The sequence below is a fragment of the Budorcas taxicolor genome, chromosome 24, assembly GCF_023091745.1.
Source record: "Budorcas taxicolor isolate Tak-1 chromosome 24, Takin1.1, whole genome shotgun sequence".
Taxonomy (NCBI): Eukaryota; Metazoa; Chordata; class Mammalia; order Artiodactyla; family Bovidae; genus Budorcas; species Budorcas taxicolor.
Window position 1 is genome coordinate 20,345,222 of NC_068933.1, and position 18,525 is coordinate 20,363,746.

Consider the following 18,525-nt stretch of genomic DNA (forward strand, 5'->3'; position numbering starts at 1 on the left):
TCACCAATAGTGTAGCAGGGTTCTCTTTTCTCCATACCCTTGCAAGCATTTATCATTTGTAGATTTTTAAATGATGGCCATTCTGACCTGTGTGAGGTGATACCTCACTGTAGTTTTGATTTGCTTTACTCTGGTAATTAGTGATGTTGAGCATCTTTTTATGTGCCTCTTGGCCATGTGTGTATCTTCTTTGAAGAAATGTTTATTTAGATTTTGTGCCCATTTATTGATTGGGCTGTTTGTTTCCTTGGTATTGAGCCCCATGAGCTGTTTGTATATTTTGGAAATGAATCCCTTGTCGGTCACTTTGCAAATATTTTCTCCCGTTATGTGGGTTGTCTTTTCATTTTGTTTATGATTTTCTTTGCTATGCAAAAGCTTATAAGTTTAATTAGGTCCTATTTGCTTATTTTTGTTTTTATTCTCATTACTCTAGGAGGTAGGTCAGAAAAGATTTTGCTGTGATATTTGTCAGAGAGTATTCTATGTTTTCCTCTAAGATTTTGATAGTACCTGGTTTTACATTTAGGCCTTTAATCCATGTTGCATTTATTTTTGTGTGTGGTGCTGGAGCATGTTCTAATTTCATTCTTATTTCCTCTTCCATACATGTGTCAGGACCAGCGTAACTCCCTGATCGTTTTAGGGCAGGCCCCTTTGAAGATCAGGTGGGCTGGGCGGGACACCCCGTGCTACCATCTCATTAAAAGGCCCTTCATCTCTGGACAAGTCATCAGCACAGCTGACTCCAGTATCCCCTTGCGGCTCCTCCCAACGACCTTGGTTCCTACATGGTGTCAGCTTCTGCACGCCTTCCTCTCCTGGTCCTTTGGTGCTGTTGGGGCCTTTGCTCCCCTGCTCATACCTGTCCACTCTCCAGCACCTCTCCATGACCACTGTCCCTGAGCTGGGAAGCCTCCATGGATTGACTTGCAGACTGCTCTCTCCTACCCTCTACAGAGCCAGGCCAGGATCACTCTGCCACCCACTCATCTAGTGTCTCCTGAATCCATTGGCTCCCAGGAGAAATTTCATGGTAACAGATTATATGTGAGTTCTTTACCCTCAGACATATCAGTCTCAGCCAGAAATAGCAATGCCATAAATGAATCCATTTGTTTGTTCAGCATATGTTTACCATATACCTCCTGGGGCTAGACTTAACAGCTAATAAGATAGCTGTTGTCTCTGGCCTTCCAGAACTAATTGTCCCTGAAAAACACAGACATGAACACAAGCAGTTATGCATTAGAGCAGGGCTAGATGGGGGAAGGAACTGGGCTCCGTGGCTGTTCAGAGGGGATCAAGAGTCTTCAATTCCTTAGAATTTTCAAAAGGTAAATTGACTTTGATTTGCTTAGTTTACCTTCTTGTCTTCTTTTCTCCAGTTTATGGCATATTTTTTCAAGTTTTATCATTAAGTCAAGTGGAGCTGGGGCAGTTCCTTCAACATTTTTTAGCCAAAAATAAAAAAGTTAAAATTTGTTGCCTTAAATTACCTGGCTCTTTCAAGCAAGAATATTTTGATCATAAAAAAAAAATGCTGAAACTATTTTATTCTATAAAGCTCTTTTCACCAGCCTGCTGCATTTAATATCCTTGGTAAAAGCACATGTAAAAACAAACTTTCTAAGTGTGTTAGTTATGTTACTCAATAAAAACTATAAAGAAAAACATTTTTTAAGCAATTCTTTGTGCTTTAAATATCCTGTATAGATCCTGGAGAAAAAGAAATATTTCAGTAGAACTGGAGATATTTTTTGTAGGTAAAAAAGCTGAAAATGAGAAAGGAGAAAAAATAGGAAAAGACAAACTACAAAAAAAGAAAGCTATGGGATTCCTGGTTCATTTTGAATGTTTATCTCTATTAATCAACAGATGGAATTTCCTCACCTCTCCTTCCCTCCAAGTTTTAACACATATAGTCCCAGGATTCAGGATATTAAGGTTCTAGGAGAATTCTCAGTAGCGTCCCTATGTGTCTGCCCACTTTCATTCCCTTGCCTGTGAAATGGGCATTGTATCACTCACCTCACAGGGTTGTCGTGAGAGTCACATATGATACTCCATGTATGTAGATGGCTCTGTAAAATCAGGGAGTGCTTAACACTCGTAAGGCATAGTTCCCGGTGGGTCTCTCTAACCCGGAGCTATTCTTTCTCACTGGTCTAATGCAGACATTTAAATCCATAATCAGAACATGAATGTGTGCCAAATGAAAATGCAAGAAGCCAAATAAATGCCATGGACAAAAAAGAGAGATGCTGGAGACTCGGATAAGATTTTACATTAGATAGAGCAACACAAGTGTGACCAGATCACAAATCAATGAGTTTGTCTGAGCTGAGGAAAAGAGTGTAAGTTATAAATAAAAGGAGCGACTAAACAGAGTGCCCACCAGAGGCCAGAAGCTGTCAACACAGATCAGAACAAAATGTCAGGCTAATAAAACAGGAGTTCCAGGCTCTGAGGAAAGAAGTATGAGCCCACAACGCTGCTGATGAGAAAGCTCCAGGAAAGGTTGAAACAAATTAGAGTTGTCAGTGGTACTCTGGGTTTGTGCGGGCTTGACACTAAGGTCTCCAGGAGAAGAGGGGCAGGGAGCAATCAGACCACCCATCCTCAATGCTAGCAAACTAGCAATGCTAAGGAGCTGATTATTGCAGACGTCTGAAGAGGAGTCGGATCTCGTTGCCTGTGGTTTCATTGGATGTCCTACCTTGTTCTGTACTGGGAGCCATCTTTCCTTCCGGCAAGACTTGGTCTACATTGGTCTCAGGATGACCCTGAACCCAGACACCCTGGGACACCATGCTAGAGGCTTCAGTTCACAAGCTATCTGGCTTCCCAGACTGCACAGAACTTCTTGCATGTGTGAAATGCTAACCTGAACTTTCCACATTAGGGCAGAAGGGCTTTATCTCTAGACAAAAGTATGCTGAATGCCCAGTTCAAATGCGCACATGACACCCGATTTAATAACATATACTAAAAAGAAAATAAGTCTGCATCAAGTTCTAACACTTGTCCTAATAGTTTGCTGTGTTCTCACCCTAACTTCAAAGTGTATGTGTTTCAGGCAAATAGAATTCCTGCTGTACAATTAAATACTTTGTGTGATGCTCTGTCCTAAAGGTACCAAGTACTAATGTCCCTGTTTTCTACTGTGCTTTTTGCCCATTAAGACTACATACAATGAAACTCATACCACGATATGAAATATCAGTATGTCTTTCATTTGATTACTGCTGAGGACTCAGCACACCCTTGAATGAATCCCAGTCTTTCTCAAACCAATCAGCTGACCAAAGTCAAGGCTTCTTCTCCAACCATAAAATAATTATGATGAGTGTTTGGAGAACATTTGCTCAGCACCAGGGGCTTTAATGCATTATCTCATCTGATCTTCAGAAGAGCCTTTGAGGTAAGTCTTATCATCATTCCCATTTTATAGATTAGAAACTGAAGCTCACCTCTAATAAGTGGTAGAACAGAAACACAAAACCTGGTGTGTTGATCTGCAAAGTTCCAATTTGTTTCTATGACTCCATCCAACACTCCCGCACTAGTTTTCTATATTTTTATGTATAAATACCATGAATATATCATATGCAGGGTGTGGAGAGAGGGAGGTTTTTAATGAACAATTTGATTATCTAGGATGGCCGTAATCATTTGAAGACCTTAAGGAAGAAAAAGTTCTTAGAACGTGAATTCCACTAGGTCAGATTCCAAGAAAGCTTTCTCATTTACTCTCTGTTTATGTTTCTTCCTTCATATCCTGTTCCAGCCACTGCCTCCAGTCTCTCCCTAAAGAATATTAACTCAGAAACATAGTCTTTCTGGAATGCTCACCAAGCTTCCATTACCTTGCTAAGAGCTACTCATGTGTGCCAGGGGAAGAAGCTACCTGTTAATATTCTCTCTTTATTTCAGTAACCGGCTCAATTTGAACACTTTTTTTTTTTCCAATTATGCTGCTGCTTGGGTGTCCCATTTCTTTCGCCATGTTTCTTGTTTAACTGCTCACTGTCCTTTCCTCAGTGGCCCAACTGGGCTTCAGCAGAGCAGTGTCCCCAAGCAGTGATGGCTCCATGTAACTTACATAAGCACTGATCATTCTCAACAGTTATGTGATGTTTTCAGCTTTATATGATTCCACAAATGGTTGCTAAAAACACATAGTGTTCCATTAAGAAGCAATAGATGTATTCCTTAATAGTGTGTATAACTAATATGTCTTGTAAATTGAAATAGAGATTTAAATCAGTAATGAGTCTAGGGCTTAGTACTGGTCCTGTTTAGGACCTATCCCAGCTGTCTCACAGCTTGACTCTCAGCAAGATAATGAGAAGGAAAAAAAAAAAAATCAATACAGTTCCAGCCAGGTCTTTTGCATCAGCAAAGTTTATAATTCACTCAAGTATGTGCTAGAGTTCAGATGGAGCAGAGAGGCCCAACACGCCACTTCCCATGTCTCCACAAGCTTGGAGGCCCAAATGACTTTCCGTCCTTCTTCAGAGAACCGGGTCCTGGCTTCCTGTTCTGCAGTGAACATCATCTTACACTAATACAAGATTGTTTCTTTTGTGAGCACACAGAGTCCTAACCACTGGACCACCATGGAATTCCCAGGTCACAACGGATCATTTGCCCCCTTAACCTGGTTCTCTGGCTACTGTGCTTCCAACAATGTGAATCTCAAGGTCAGATTCCTTAGAATAGCCAGCAGAGGTACTTACTTGCACATGAAGTGTCCCAGAAATATCTCCCACTGTGGCTTACCATGCAGGACCCTTCCTGGACGCTCCGATTACCCTCAACCCCTGCTTCTGCTGTGTTCTCACTCACATCCTGCTTAATCCACTGCAAAGTAAGAGCTTTTAAGTTGTAACAGATTTACTCCGTATCATCTGAGTTTACTGCCATTTATTTTGATGCCACACATTCTCAATCTAATCTCTTGGTTATTGAACTATGGGTGTTCACTGTCATCATTGTTAATTTTGCTAAGTCACTAATTTCCAGTGCAACCAAATGTCTACTACCCAGCTATTCCACAGTCCTGAAATCCGGGGCAGGGTTGAGAGGTGGGGGTGGTCACTCCTTTAATCCTGAAATAAAATTGTAATAAATTGTTTGAGCACCACCCTCATATTCTAAGGCAATTCCAGTGCCTCCTGTCTAAAGCAGTTTGATGAAAATATGAAAAAATTATATTCCCTTCATCTCCTCTTTCAAATCCCCGTGACAACTGTGATAGTGGGTTTAATAGGCTTTCTAGCAATTCCTTTCCACCTGAAACCTCAGAATGTGCCTTTATTAGGACATAGGGTCTTTGCAGGTGTAGTTAAGCTAAGATGAGGTCATACTGGATTCTGGTGGGCCCTGAAGCCAGTAATGGACATCTTGATAAAAAGAGAATGCCATATAGACACAGTGAAGACCACGTGGAGACAGAGACAAGGATTAGAGTGATCTGGTTACAAGCCAAAGAATGCTAAGACTTGCTGGAGCCATGAGAAACTTAAGACAAAGAAGGATTTCTCCCCAGAAGCTTCAAAGAAAACAAGGCTCTGCCACCATCTTGATTTCAGACTTCTGCTCTCCAGTACTGCAAGAATAAAGTTCTGTTGTTTTAAGCTGCACAGTTTGTGACCATTTACTATAGTTCAGTTCAGTCCCTCAGTCATGTCCAACTCTTGGAGACCCCATGAACTGCAACACACCAGGCCTTCCTGTCTATCACTAACTCCCGGAGTTTACCCAAACCCATGTCCATCGAGTCAGTGATGCCATCCAACCAACCATCTCATTCTCTGTTGTCCCCTTCTCCTCCTGCCCTCAATCTTTCCCAGCATCAGAGTCTTTTCCGATGAGTCAGCACTTTGCATCAGGTGGCTAAAGTATGGGAGTTTCAGCTTCAACATCAGTCCTTCCAATGAACACCCAGGACTGATTTCCTTTAGGATGGACTGGTTGGATCTTCTTGCAGTCCAAGGGACTCTCAAGAGTCTTCTCCAACACCACAGTTCAAAAGCGTCAATTCTTCAGTGCTCAGCTTTCTTCACAGTCCAACTCTCACATCCATACATGACCACTGGAAAAACCATAGCCTTGACTAGACAGACCTTTGTTGGCAATGTCTCTGCTTTTTAATATGCTGTCTAGATTGATCATTTACTATAGTAGCCTGAGGAAACTCACACACCCACACATCTTTGTTGTTGCTTCCCCCCCACATCTCTCATTCCAACAATGACCACCACATGTCTCCCTTCATTTGAGAATGTTCCCTAGTTCTACCTGGGTATGTAAGAAAATTTTACTGAAGAATCATGCCTAACAGGAAATGTGAGCAGAAAAGTCTACAACTTCAAGCTGAACCTTGAACTTGACTCTGTTGAAAACCAACTAGATTAGATGCTATCCTCAGACTCTCCCCTCCAGCCAAAAAATTTTACACACCCCTGCTTAGCTGGGATCTTCTCCCTCCTGTTTCTCCTCTTTACTTTGTTTTGGGATTTCCAGAATACTTGTTTCCTTCAACTTCCAGATCAAGATTCAAAACCTGTTAAATTATTTTTCCAAGAAACTCAACATATTTCTGCAGACATCTGATATCCATTGCAAAAGAAAAATTAATCCATCAATTGAAGGAAGAAATGGAAATTTTCATTTGAGCCAAATTTGAGGATGATAGCTTGGGAAGAGCATCTCAGAGAGCTCCATTAGAAGTCAAGGCCCAGCTGAGTAAGTTTTTGAGACAGAGGGATGTACAACAAATGATGTTACTATTGATAGTTTACATAATCCAGATCTTCAGGTCATCATACTAGGTCATGTGACCTCTTACAAGCTCTAGAGGGAACGTTATCCTTAAGGAGTTGTCTTGATGCTAGGACTCTGTTGCTCTTTATTGTTGAGCAGGTATTTCTGCTGATGGGTGAGATCTGGTTGATGCATAATGCAAGATATACAATGAACATTAGGGGCAGAAGAGGCCAAAGGGCAGAAAAAATTTTATGTTTAAATTTTTTGATCTTGCCATAAAGTATGAATTTTATTTCACACCAGATTGTGCCTTTCATAGTTAAATACTGCACTAGACTAATTATCTTTCCAGAAGAATTTTGTTTCATTACAAGGACTTCTGGGTCAACTTGCAGCTAGACTTTCACAAAAATTTTTTTGCTACATTTGGAACTCAAATACAATAATTACCATTGGGTAGTAAATTTAACCCTAAATCATAATTACTCTAAATGATTTAAAGTAAAGAAAGCATGACAATAAGGCAAGCAATATGATAATAATTGAAATGAAAAACTACACTCCTCAAGTCATTTTAACCTCCGTTCTTTTCTTCCACTCAAGTAGCAGTGCTGGATACATGCAGAGATGTCTCAGAGTTCACATTCTTCTTGACTTTTCTTTTCAAATTAAAATTTTGAAAGCTGGAGCTTGTTGCAGGAAAGAAAGTGGGGTGTAAAAGGATGGTCACATCTCGGGTCTCAGGCAAGTCCCTGGGATGGTGCCTAGTGTGGGTTCTTGGCTTCCCTCAGGAAAGAATTCAAGAGTCATAGTAAAGTAAAAGATGGCTAATTCAGGAAGAGACACACTCCATAGATAGAGTCCTGACCATCTCAGAAGGTAAGAGGCCCTAAGATACGGGGTGGTTAGTTTTTACAGGCAAATGAGTGGGAGGATTATTCCAACTATTTTGGGGATGGAGTGGGGATTTCCAGGAATTGGGCCCCTGCCCACTTTTGGCTTTTTATGGCTGGGCTTAGAACTGTCCTGGTGTCTGTAGGTGAGTTTAGCTTTCTGATGTATTATAATAAGTGTATAATGAGGCCGAAGGTCTAGTGGAAGTTCACTTGTCTGCCATTTTGGACCTAGTTGGCCCTAACCAGTTTATGCCATGTCCTCAACATCTCTGTCATTCTTTTAAAGGTTGTGCCCTGCTGCCTTCCTGTTCTATGCTATGCAGATTCATAATACTTTTCCCTAACTTTCAAGAAAAGACTGACATATGAAGCACTTCTATAATTTATTTTGGGCTCATGGATGGCTCCATCAGTAGCCCTGTGAACATGAAACTTAAAATAGGTTTCTTTAAATAAAATAGATTTTAAATATAAAGACAAGAAGAAAGAACATTTACAACAAAATAGCTGATACATAATCATGTATACGCCACCTGCGTTTTAGAGGTGTTGTCTTTCTACCATACTGACTGCACATATTTACTTTTTTTTAAGAAATATGCTAACTTGCACAGTTGAAGTCCCATTTATGCTTGCCTGTCTCGTTTTCTAGGTTAAACTTCCATCATGGAGTTTACATGTTTGTTTCCATTCATGCTGCTGTACATTAACTACATATGTACGTTTGCATAAATGGTAGATGGTATTATTTTCTGTCTTATATAAATAACATTATATAAGATCTCTCATTCTAAGCTTGTTCTTTTCCTCAGTTTGACAAATCTTGGCTTTATTTGAGTAATAGACCCTTTAAAACAGTAAGGACATTAGTGAGTATCTGGCTACCACTTATTTTAATTAATCCTAATTTTAAAAAATTATAATTTCAGAAAATAAAAATATTTTATATTCAATTCCTGTCCCCTATACAAATTACTATCAATATTCCTGAATACTTCCTTCTAGTCTTTTTAAATATCAACTTTTTGGCATAGTAAAATAAAATGTTAATATAGTTACTTAGTTTTATATTATCATTTTTTTCATTTTCTACATTATTCCTTTGACAGTTATGTTTAATGCCTCTAAAACTATCCATCTAATATATATACTATAATTAATTTAGCTATTCTTTTATTCTAGATATTTAATGTAGTTGTTGTACTTCTTCCTTTAAAAATAAGCCTTCAAAAAACAAAACAAAAAAAACCAACAATGGCCACTGAACTTGTTAACTTGCACTAATTTGAAGTCATTTTCTCAGATTAAAAAACTTTCTTCTGTAAATTATCTGCTCCTTATTTTTTGTTTGATACTTTATGATTATAGACATATGAATGAGCTATTTGTATAATAAGTATTTCACATATTGTTTTTATCTTTCTTACAGAATTTTAAAAATATATAAAAAATATCAGTACTCTACTCTCTTTCCAACCTTAGGAAGTAAGTATAGTAAGACTGCCTTTAGAAAATTAAACCACAGTGGATCAGAGCAGAAATATGTAAAATCCCCTAACCTGATGAAATATATTAACATATAGAAAGAAAAATGTGTTAAGCAAAAGAGCACGGGCCAATCCCAGAGGCAAAATCTCACTGCTATGCCTCATTGTAAATTAATAAATTAATTAAACGAATGATTCACTGATTGTGATTTGACTTCTTGCACAGATTGCCCACAGAGACAAAATGGCCTTGTCAAGTAGTTAAAAATATTCCCGTTTTTTGAGGCAATTACATTTCTGGTTGTAAATTGAATTGCCATTTAGTCCCAAGATTCTGTTTAACATTAGTCTGCCACTAAGAGATAAATCTGCTAAACCTACAAAATCGGGCTTTGGAATTTGTGAGGCTTCTGATCAAACCCTCCCACCAGACCATTCCACATTAGAGGGCTCTTAGTGGATGACCATGTGGGGTTTTGTTTTTTTTTTTCCCCTGTAATAGGACTCTTTTCTAAAATCAACCTTCCCTGCGCAATTTACTGCTTCTGCACATAGAAACAACATTCTCTCTAGAGACAGATGACATACTAAATTCTATTCCTTTCAGTGTTTGGTATTTTAAACATTTGCCGATTTAATCCACTCAGGTAATAGAGATCACATATCAAGAAGAGCTCAAAATTAATTCATTCATTTATTCCATCGCGCCTCATCGAGTGATATTTGGTCAGGTATTGAAAAGATAACTGGAAGCATGTCAGTACGGGGGCAAAAATAGACCAGTTTCCGGTGCTTTGTAGGTCAGTAGTGCTGTGCTTCCAGGTAGCTCAAACAGTAAAGACTCTGCCTGCAATGTGAGAGACCTAGGTTCAATCCATGGGTGGGGAAGACCCCATGGAGAGGGAAATGGCAACCCACTCCAGTGTTCTTGCCTGGAGAATCCATGGACAGAGGAGCCTGGTGAGCTACAGTCCATGGGTCGGAAAGAGTCAGACAAGATGAGCAACTAACATTTCAGTGCTGTGTGAGCTTGAGAAGAGTACCTATCAAAACTGGGTGCTGGGGTGAAGAAACGGGAGGTGTTGGTGGGGGCTGGGAGGAGGAGAGGGTGTGGGGGATCGAGGCACCAAGCCCCAGGAATAAAGGAGGGAAGGCTTATTTGGAAATGTGAGTAATTATGTAACTGAAGTAAAGGGAGCAAGAAAGGAGGGGCAAAGAGGTTTTCAAAGCGTTAAATTGGAAAATAAGTAGAGATTAATTATCGCCTTATTGGTTCCAGGGGTCACGTGGCAGGTTCTTCCCTACTGAAATCAGCTATCATACTAGTCTTGTGTTTTCAATTATATCGGCTTGCCAAGCTTTTTCAGGAAAGAACCAGCTAGTAAATATTTTTGGTTTGCACGCCAGAAGGTCTCTGTCAGACTATTTAACTCTGCTGTGTAGTCTGAAAGCAAACCTACATCATACGTAAACAAACAGGCATGGATGCGTTCCACTAAAGCTTTCAGTTGAGTTCAGTGAGGTCACACAGTCACGTTCAGCCCCATGGACTGCAGCATGCCAGGCTTCCCTGTCCGTCACCAACTCACTGAACTTGCTCAAAGTACTGTCCATTGAGTCAGTGATGCCATCCAACCAACACATACTCTGTCATCTCCTTCTCCTCCTACATTCAATCTTTCCTAGCATCAGGGTCTTTTCCAATGAGTCAGCTCTTCTCCTCAGGTGGCCAAAGTATTGCAGTTTCAGCTTTAGAATCAGTCTTTCCATTGAATTTTCAGGACAGATTTCTGACTGCTTGGATCTCCTTGGAGTCCAAAGTGCTCTCAAGAGTCTTCTCCAACACCACAGTTCAAAAGCATCAATTCTTTGGCACTCAGCTTTCTTCACAGTCCAACTCTCACATCCATACATGACCACTGGAAAAACCATAGCCTTGACTAGATGGACCTTTGTTGGTAAAGTAATGTCTCTGCTTTTTAATATGCTGTCTAGGTTGGTCATACCTTTGCTTCCAAGGTGCAAGTGTCTTTTAATTATAGGGCTGCAGTCACCATCCACGGTGATTTTGGAGCCCAAGAAAATAAAGTCTGTCACTGTTTCCATTGTTTCCCCATCTATTTGCCATGAAGTGATGGGACTGGATGCCATGATCTTATTTTTCTGAATGTTGAGTTGTAAGCCAACTTGTTAACTCTCCTCTTTCACTTTCATCAAGAGGCTCTTTAGTTCTTTGCTTTCTGCCATATGGGTGGTGTCATCTGCATATCTGAGGTTATTGATGTTTCTCCTGGCCATCTTGATTCCACCTTGTGCTTCATCCAGCCCAGCATTTCACATGATGTACTCTACATATAAGTTAAATAAGCAGGGTGACAATATACAACCTTGACATACTCCTTTCCCAATTTGGAACCAGTCTGTTTTTCCATGTCTGGTTCTAACTGTTGGCTCTTGACCTGCATATCAATTTCTCAGAAGGCAGGTAAGGTGGTCTGATATTCCAGTCTCTGGAATTTTCCACAGTTTGTTGTGATCCACACAGTCAAAGGCTTTGGCGTAGTCAATAAAACAGAAGTAGGTGTTTCTCTAACTCTCTCTTTTTTTCTATGATCCAGTGGATGTTGGCAATTTGATCTCTGGTCCCTCTGCCTTTTCTAAATCCAGCTTGAACACCTGGAAGTTCTTGGTTCACATATTGTTGAAGTCTTGCTTGGAGAATTTTGAGTTTTATTTAGTAAATAAACTAAAGCTTTATTTACAAAATAAACAGAAAGCTAGGATTGGCTTAAGGGCCATGTTTTACTCATTACCAGTCTCCATGAGCCTCTTTAAGATCCATCATGCTTGGGAATAACAAAAGTCAAATATATTCCTGTTGAAACTATAGGGTAAGTTTTGTCTGTCTGCAAAAGTTCAACCTATTGGGCTGAAAGCTCCTCTTTGAGAAGGTTAAGTATTAAATAAGAAAGTAGTTAAAAAATTAATAAGTAAGGTGTTTAATAGTATGATAATATATTCAAGTACTCTCACCTTAAAATGTAAATCTCAAAATTTTCAAAACTTGTAAAAGTAAAAACTTTAGATTTATATTTCATTTTGAAGAATAAACTCCAACTTTGTACCTCAGATTGGAACTTGAACCCATGTGCTGGGATTTGAACCCTGCCAAAACCCATGGTACCTGGTTTCAGGACCTAATGAAGCTCAGGTTCTCGATATATCATTGCAGAAAGTAGTGAGTGACAAAGTGATAGGTAAGAAGTGGATTTACTCAGATTCAGAGATCCACACTACAGAGAGAATGTGGGCCATCACAGAGGGCAGGTTCCTATATGAAATGTGGCGTGTTTAGTTTTTATAGGCTGGGCAATTTCATATGCTAATGAGTGGGAAGATTAGTTGGTGGTCTCTGAGCAGAAAAAACCATTGCAATCATTTGGGTCTTTTGCATATTTTCCTGGGTGTGTTCAGCCTTTTTGGCCATATCCCTATTTTTAAAAACTGAATAAGCCAATTGGAGCAAATGATTCACTGGAGTCTGAGGCCTAGAAGTTGCTTTCTGAATTTTGTGCCTGATGTCTGGGGCAGACTGGGCTATGAAATACATAGCGAAAGGGACCTGTCCCTCAGGGGAGGAGGGATCCATATTTGTATACTTCCTAAAAGTTTCCAATACTTTGGCCACCTGATGTGAAGAACTGACTCATTGGAAAAGACCCTGATGCTTGGAAATATTGAAGGCAGGAGGAGAAGGGGATGACAGAGTATGAGATGGTTGGATGGCATCACCAACTCAATGGACTTGAGTCTGAGGAAGCTTCAGGAGCTGGTGATGGACAGGGAAGCCTGGTGTGCTATAGTCCAAGGGGTAGCAAACAGTTGAACACAACTGAGCGACTGAACTGAGCTGAACTGAGCTAAAAGTCTCCTAAAAGTGGAGAGTTCTGACAAAATGTGGTCCACTGGAGAAGGGAATGGTAAATCAGTTTGGTATTTTTGCCTTGAGAACCCCATAAACAGTATGATAGGGCAAAAAAAATAAATAAAATAAAATAAATAAGACACTGAAAGATGAACTCCTCAGGTTGGTAGGTGCCCAGGATGGTACTGGAGAACAGTGGAAAAATAACTCCAGAAAGAATGAAGAGATGGAGCCAAAGAAAAAACAACACCCAGCAGTAGGTGTGACTGGTGATGGAAGTAAGTCTCATGTGGTAAAGAACGATACTGCATAGGAACCTGAAATGTTAGGCCCATGAATCAAGGTAAATTGGAAGTGAGCAAACAGGAGATGGCAAGAGTGAACATCGACATTTTAGGAATCAGTGAACTAAAATGGATGGGAATGGGTGAATTTAACTCAGATGACCATAATATCTACTACTGTGGGCAAGAATCCCTTAGAAGAAATGGAGTAGCCTTCATAGACAACAAAAAAGTCTGAAATGCAGTTCTTGGATGCAATCTCAAACATGACAGAATGATCTCTGTTCATTTCCAAAGCAAGCCATTCAATATCAGAGGAATCCAAGTCCATGCCCTGAACAGTAATGCTGAAGAAGCTAAGTTCTATGAACACCTACAAGACTTTCTAGAACTAACACCCCAAAAAGATGTCCTTTTCATTATAGGGGACTGGATTGCAAAAGTAGGAAGTAAAGAGATACCTGGAGTAATGGGCAAATTTGGCCTTGGAATACAAAATAAAGCAGGGCAAAGGCTAATCGAGTTTTTCCAAGAGAACACACTGGTCATAGTAAACACACTCTTCCAACAACACAAGAGAAGCCTCTACACATGGACAACACCTGATGGTCAATCTGAAATCAGATTGACTATATTCTTTGCAGTCGAAGATGGAGAAGCTCCTTAAAGTCAGCAAAAACAAGACCAGGAGCTGACTGTGGCTCTGATCATGAACTCCTTATTGCCAGATTCAGAGTTAAATTGAAGAAAGTAGAGAAAACGACTAGACCATTCAGGTATGACCTAAGTCAAATCCCTTATGATTATTCACTGGAAGTGACAAATAGATTCAAGGGATAAGATCCGATAGATAGAGCGCCTGAAGAACTATGGACAGAGGTTCATGATACTGTGTAGGGACACGGATCAAGACCATCCCCAGAAAAAGAAAAGCAAAAAGGCAAAATGGTTGTCTGAGGTGGCCTTACAAATAGCTGAGAAAAGAAGAGAAGGGAAAGGCAAAGGAGAAAAGGAAAGATATATCCATCTGAATGTAGAGTTCCAAAGAATAGCAAGGAGAGATAAGAAAGGCTTGCTCAGCATTCAATGCAAAGAAATAGAGGAAAACAATAGAATGGGAAAGACTAGAGATCTCTTTAGGAAAATTAGAGATACTAAGGGAATGTTTAATGCAAAGACGGGATCAATAAAAGAGAGAAACAGTATGGACCTAACAGAAGCAGAAGATAATAAGAGGTGGCAAGAATACACAGAAGAACTGTACAAAAAAGATCTTCATGACTCAGATAACCACGATGGTGTGATCACTCACCTAGAGCCAGATGTCCTGGAATGTGAAGTCAAGTGGGCCTGAGGAATCATCACTATGATCAAAGTGAGTGGAGGCGATGGAATTCCAGTCGAGCTATTTCAAATCATAAAAGATGATGCTGTGAAAGTCCTGCAATCAATATGTCAGCACATTTGGAAAACTCAGCAGTGGCCACAGGACTGGAAAAGGTCAGTTTTCATTCCAATCTCAAAGAAGGCAATGCCAAAGAATGTTCAAACTACCACACAATTGCACTCATCTCACACACTAGCAGAGTAATGCTTCAAATTCTCCAAGTCAGGCTTCAATAATACATGAACTGTGAACTTCCAAATATTCAACCTGGATTTAGAAAAGACAGGAACCAGAGATCAAATTACAAACATCAGTTGGATCAACAAAAAGGCAAGAGAGTTCCAGAAAAACATCTACTTCTGCTTTATTGACTATGCCAAAGCCTTTGACTCTGTTCCACAACAAACTGTGGAATATTCTGAAAGAGATGGGAATACCAGACCACCTGACCTGCCTCTTGAGAAACATGTATGCAGGTCAGGAAGAAACAGTTAGAATTGGACAAGGAATAACAGACTGCTTCCAAATAGGAAAAGGAATACATCAAGGCTGTATATTGTCACCCTGCTTATATAACTTATATGCAGAGTACATCATGAGAAACGCTGGGCTGGAGGAAGCACAAGCTGGAATCAAGATTGCCAGGAGAAATATCAATAACCTCAGATATGCAGATGACACCACATTTATGGCAGAATGTGAAGAGGAACTAAAGAGCCTCATGATAAAACTGAAAGAGGAGAGTGAAAAAGTTAGCTTAAAGCTCAACATTCAGAAAACAAAGATCATGGCATCTGGTCCCATCACTTCATGGCAAGTAGATAGGGAAACTGTGGAAATAGTGGCTGACTTAATTTTGGGGGGCTCCAAAATCACTGCAGATGGTGATAGCAGCCATGAAATTAAAAGACGCTTACTCCTTGGAAGGAAAGTTATGACCAACCTAGACAGCATATTAAAAAGCAGAGACATTACTTTGTCCACAAGGGTCCATCTCATCAAGGCTGTGGTTTTTCCAATAGTCATTTATGGTGTGAGAGTTGAACTATAAAGAAAACTGAGCGCCAAAGAACTGATGCTTTTGAACTGTGGTGTTGGAGAAGACTCTTGAGATTCCCTTGGACTGCAAGGAGATCCAACCAGTCATCCTGGAGGAGATCAGTCCTGGGTGTTCATTGGAAGGACTAATGTTGAAGCTGAAACTCCCATACTTTGACCACCTGATGCAAAAAGCTGACTCATTTGAAAAGACCCTGATGCTGGGAAAGATTGAAGGTGGGAGGAGAAGGGGACAACAGAGGATAAGATGGTTGGACGGTATCACCGACTCAATGGATGTGAGTTTGGGTAAACTCCAGGAGATGGTGATGGACAGGGAGGCCTGGCATGCTGTGGTTCATAGGGTCACAAAGGGTCAGACACGACTGATTGACTGAACTGAACTGAACTGAACTGCTCCTTGGAAGAAAAGCTATGAGCAACCTAGACAGCATATTAAAAAGCAGAGACATTACTTTGCCAGCAAAGATCCATCTAGTCAAAGCTATGGTTGTCCAGTAGTCATGTATGGATGTGAGAGTTGGACTGTAAAGAAAGCTGAGGGCTGAAGAATTGATGCTTTTGAACTGTGGTATTGGAGAAGACTCTTAAAGAATCCCTTGGACTGCAAGGAGAGCCAACCAGTCCATTCTAAATGAAATCTGTCCTGAATATTGTTGGGAAGGACTGATTCTGAAGCTGAAACTGCAATACTTTGGCCACCTGATGCGAAGAGCTGACTCATTGGAAAAGACCCTGATGCTGGGAAAGATTGAAGGTGGGAGGAGAAGGGGACAACAGAGGATGAGATGGTTGGATGGCATCCCTGACTCGATGGACATGAGTTTGTGTAAGTTCCGGGAGTTGGTGACAGACAGGGAAGCCTGACATGCTGCAGTCCATGGGGTTGTAAAGAGTCGGACATGACTGAGTGACTGAACTGAACTGAAAAGTCTCCACTAATCTTGTTTGGAAGACTGTAGGATTTTCTGCACAAATGTGGCATGGTTCGTTTTATAGGTTTGGTAATTTCATATGCTAATGAGTGGGAAAATTATTCCAACTATTTTTTGGAAGTGGTGGAGATTTCCAAGAAATCAGCCACCACCCACTCCTTAGTCTTTTGACAGTGCCTTGGAACTGTCATGGTGCCTCTGGGTGTGACATTTAGCTTGCTGATTGATGATCAAGGTCTAATCAAAGTTGACTTTGTCTGCCATCTTGAAGCCATTTGATGTCCTTGGTCTATGTCTGATAGCTAAGTTGGTAAAGAATCCTCCTGCAGTGCAGGAAACCCCAGTTTGATTCCTGGGTCAGGAAGATCTGCTGGAGAAGGGATAGGCTACCAACTCCAATATCCTTGGGCTCCCCTTGTGGCCCAGCTGGTAAAGAATCCTCCTGCAAGGTGGGAGACCTGAGTTCAATCCCTGGGTTGGGAAGATCCCCTGGAGATGGAAAAGGCTACCCACTCTAGTATTCTGGGCTGGAGAAGTCCATGGACTGTATAGTCCATGGGGCTGCAAAGAGTCAGACACAACTGAATGAGTTTTACTGGGCTATGTAATTCTTTCCAAAGTTGTGCCCTGCCCCTTTCCTTCCTGTTACAAAACTAAGCATCATAATAACCTCAGAAATACTTGAGTCTTGAGGGCAGGATACATGCTTTATTCAAATAATTCATAGAAAACCAAGGAAAATGCCTGGCACAAAGAAGTTGTGTTTAGATGTGTTTAAGTAAAAGAGAAAATATCATGTACTCTTTCTTAATAGTTGGAGAATTTGGTCTTAGAGGTTAAACTGTCTAATAGCTCACACGAACAGAGTCAGAGGAAGAGGTAGCATCCAGATTATCTAACTCTTGCATTTTTAATTTCAGTTATATTCTACAGTCAGGGATATGAAAAAGAACACAAGGCTAAACATATAGAACAATTATTAATCATAAATACATCAAGGTTATTAAAGTGTCTTATGAACTGGGCTTTCTGTCTTTGCTCAAAACTCACCTTCCACAGGAAATGCCTCTCTCCTTCCCCCATTCCAAGAATGCCATGTGAACACAACTGACCATGTCTTTGGCCCAAGCTGTTGAGTCCATAGATGGAATCTCACCCAAACTAGGCCATCAGAGGACTTCCTATTTTAGAATTGTCTGTAAGAAAGAGAATGTAAAATATAAATTTAAGAGTGATAACAGACATGTTCACTGAAGAACAAAGATATCCAGCTGGCAATTAAAGAAAAGAATGAAGCAACATAACAGAGACTCTTGGATAACAGTTGGAGAGAGTCCTGAGCAGGTTCAAGTCTTGATTTAGCTGGTCCGGATGCCTGACTACTCTTGCATCACTGAGTTCTGAGAGAATCCTGTGGTCTTTGACATGGGGAGTTCTTCCCATTTTGATTTGTGTTTCTGTTTTTAGCCAATTACAAAGTAATAACTAATATAGAGGGTCACGAAGTAGGCACATAGTGTTTATCTGTGTTTCTGTGATTTGACTCTAGAAAAAAAATCTACATTTAATAAAGTTAAGAAGGGAATTAAGATAATGACTCAGAAAAAAGAATCATAAAAATTACTCTTCTGAAATCTTAAGTACAAGGCAAAAGTTTCCCAATTAGGGGGAAACAAAAATCTGTCTGACTATATTAGTGTGATGCTATTCACTTTTCACTTTCACACATTGGAAAAGGAAATGGCAACCCACTCCAGTGTTCTTGCCTGGAGAATCCC

At 40.2% G+C, this 18,525-nt stretch overlaps 1 protein-coding gene across 2 annotated transcripts in view; it reads left to right on the top strand.

The window, feature by feature from the left end:
• MSR1 (macrophage scavenger receptor 1) overlaps positions 1 to 18,525 on the top strand; it is a 68,296-nt gene that overhangs the window by 31,688 nt on the left and 18,083 nt on the right. The window contains exon 8 of one of the 2 annotated variants that reach the window (XM_052661478.1): positions 619 to 1,293. The exons of the other annotated variant lie outside the window; for it this stretch is intronic. Within the exon in view, the coding sequence (XP_052517438.1) occupies positions 619 to 629 (11 nt within the window). The 3' untranslated portion in view covers positions 630 to 1,293. Of the gene's footprint in view, positions 1 to 618; positions 1,294 to 18,525 lie in introns of those variants that run through there. 2 annotated transcript variants of the gene reach the window in all.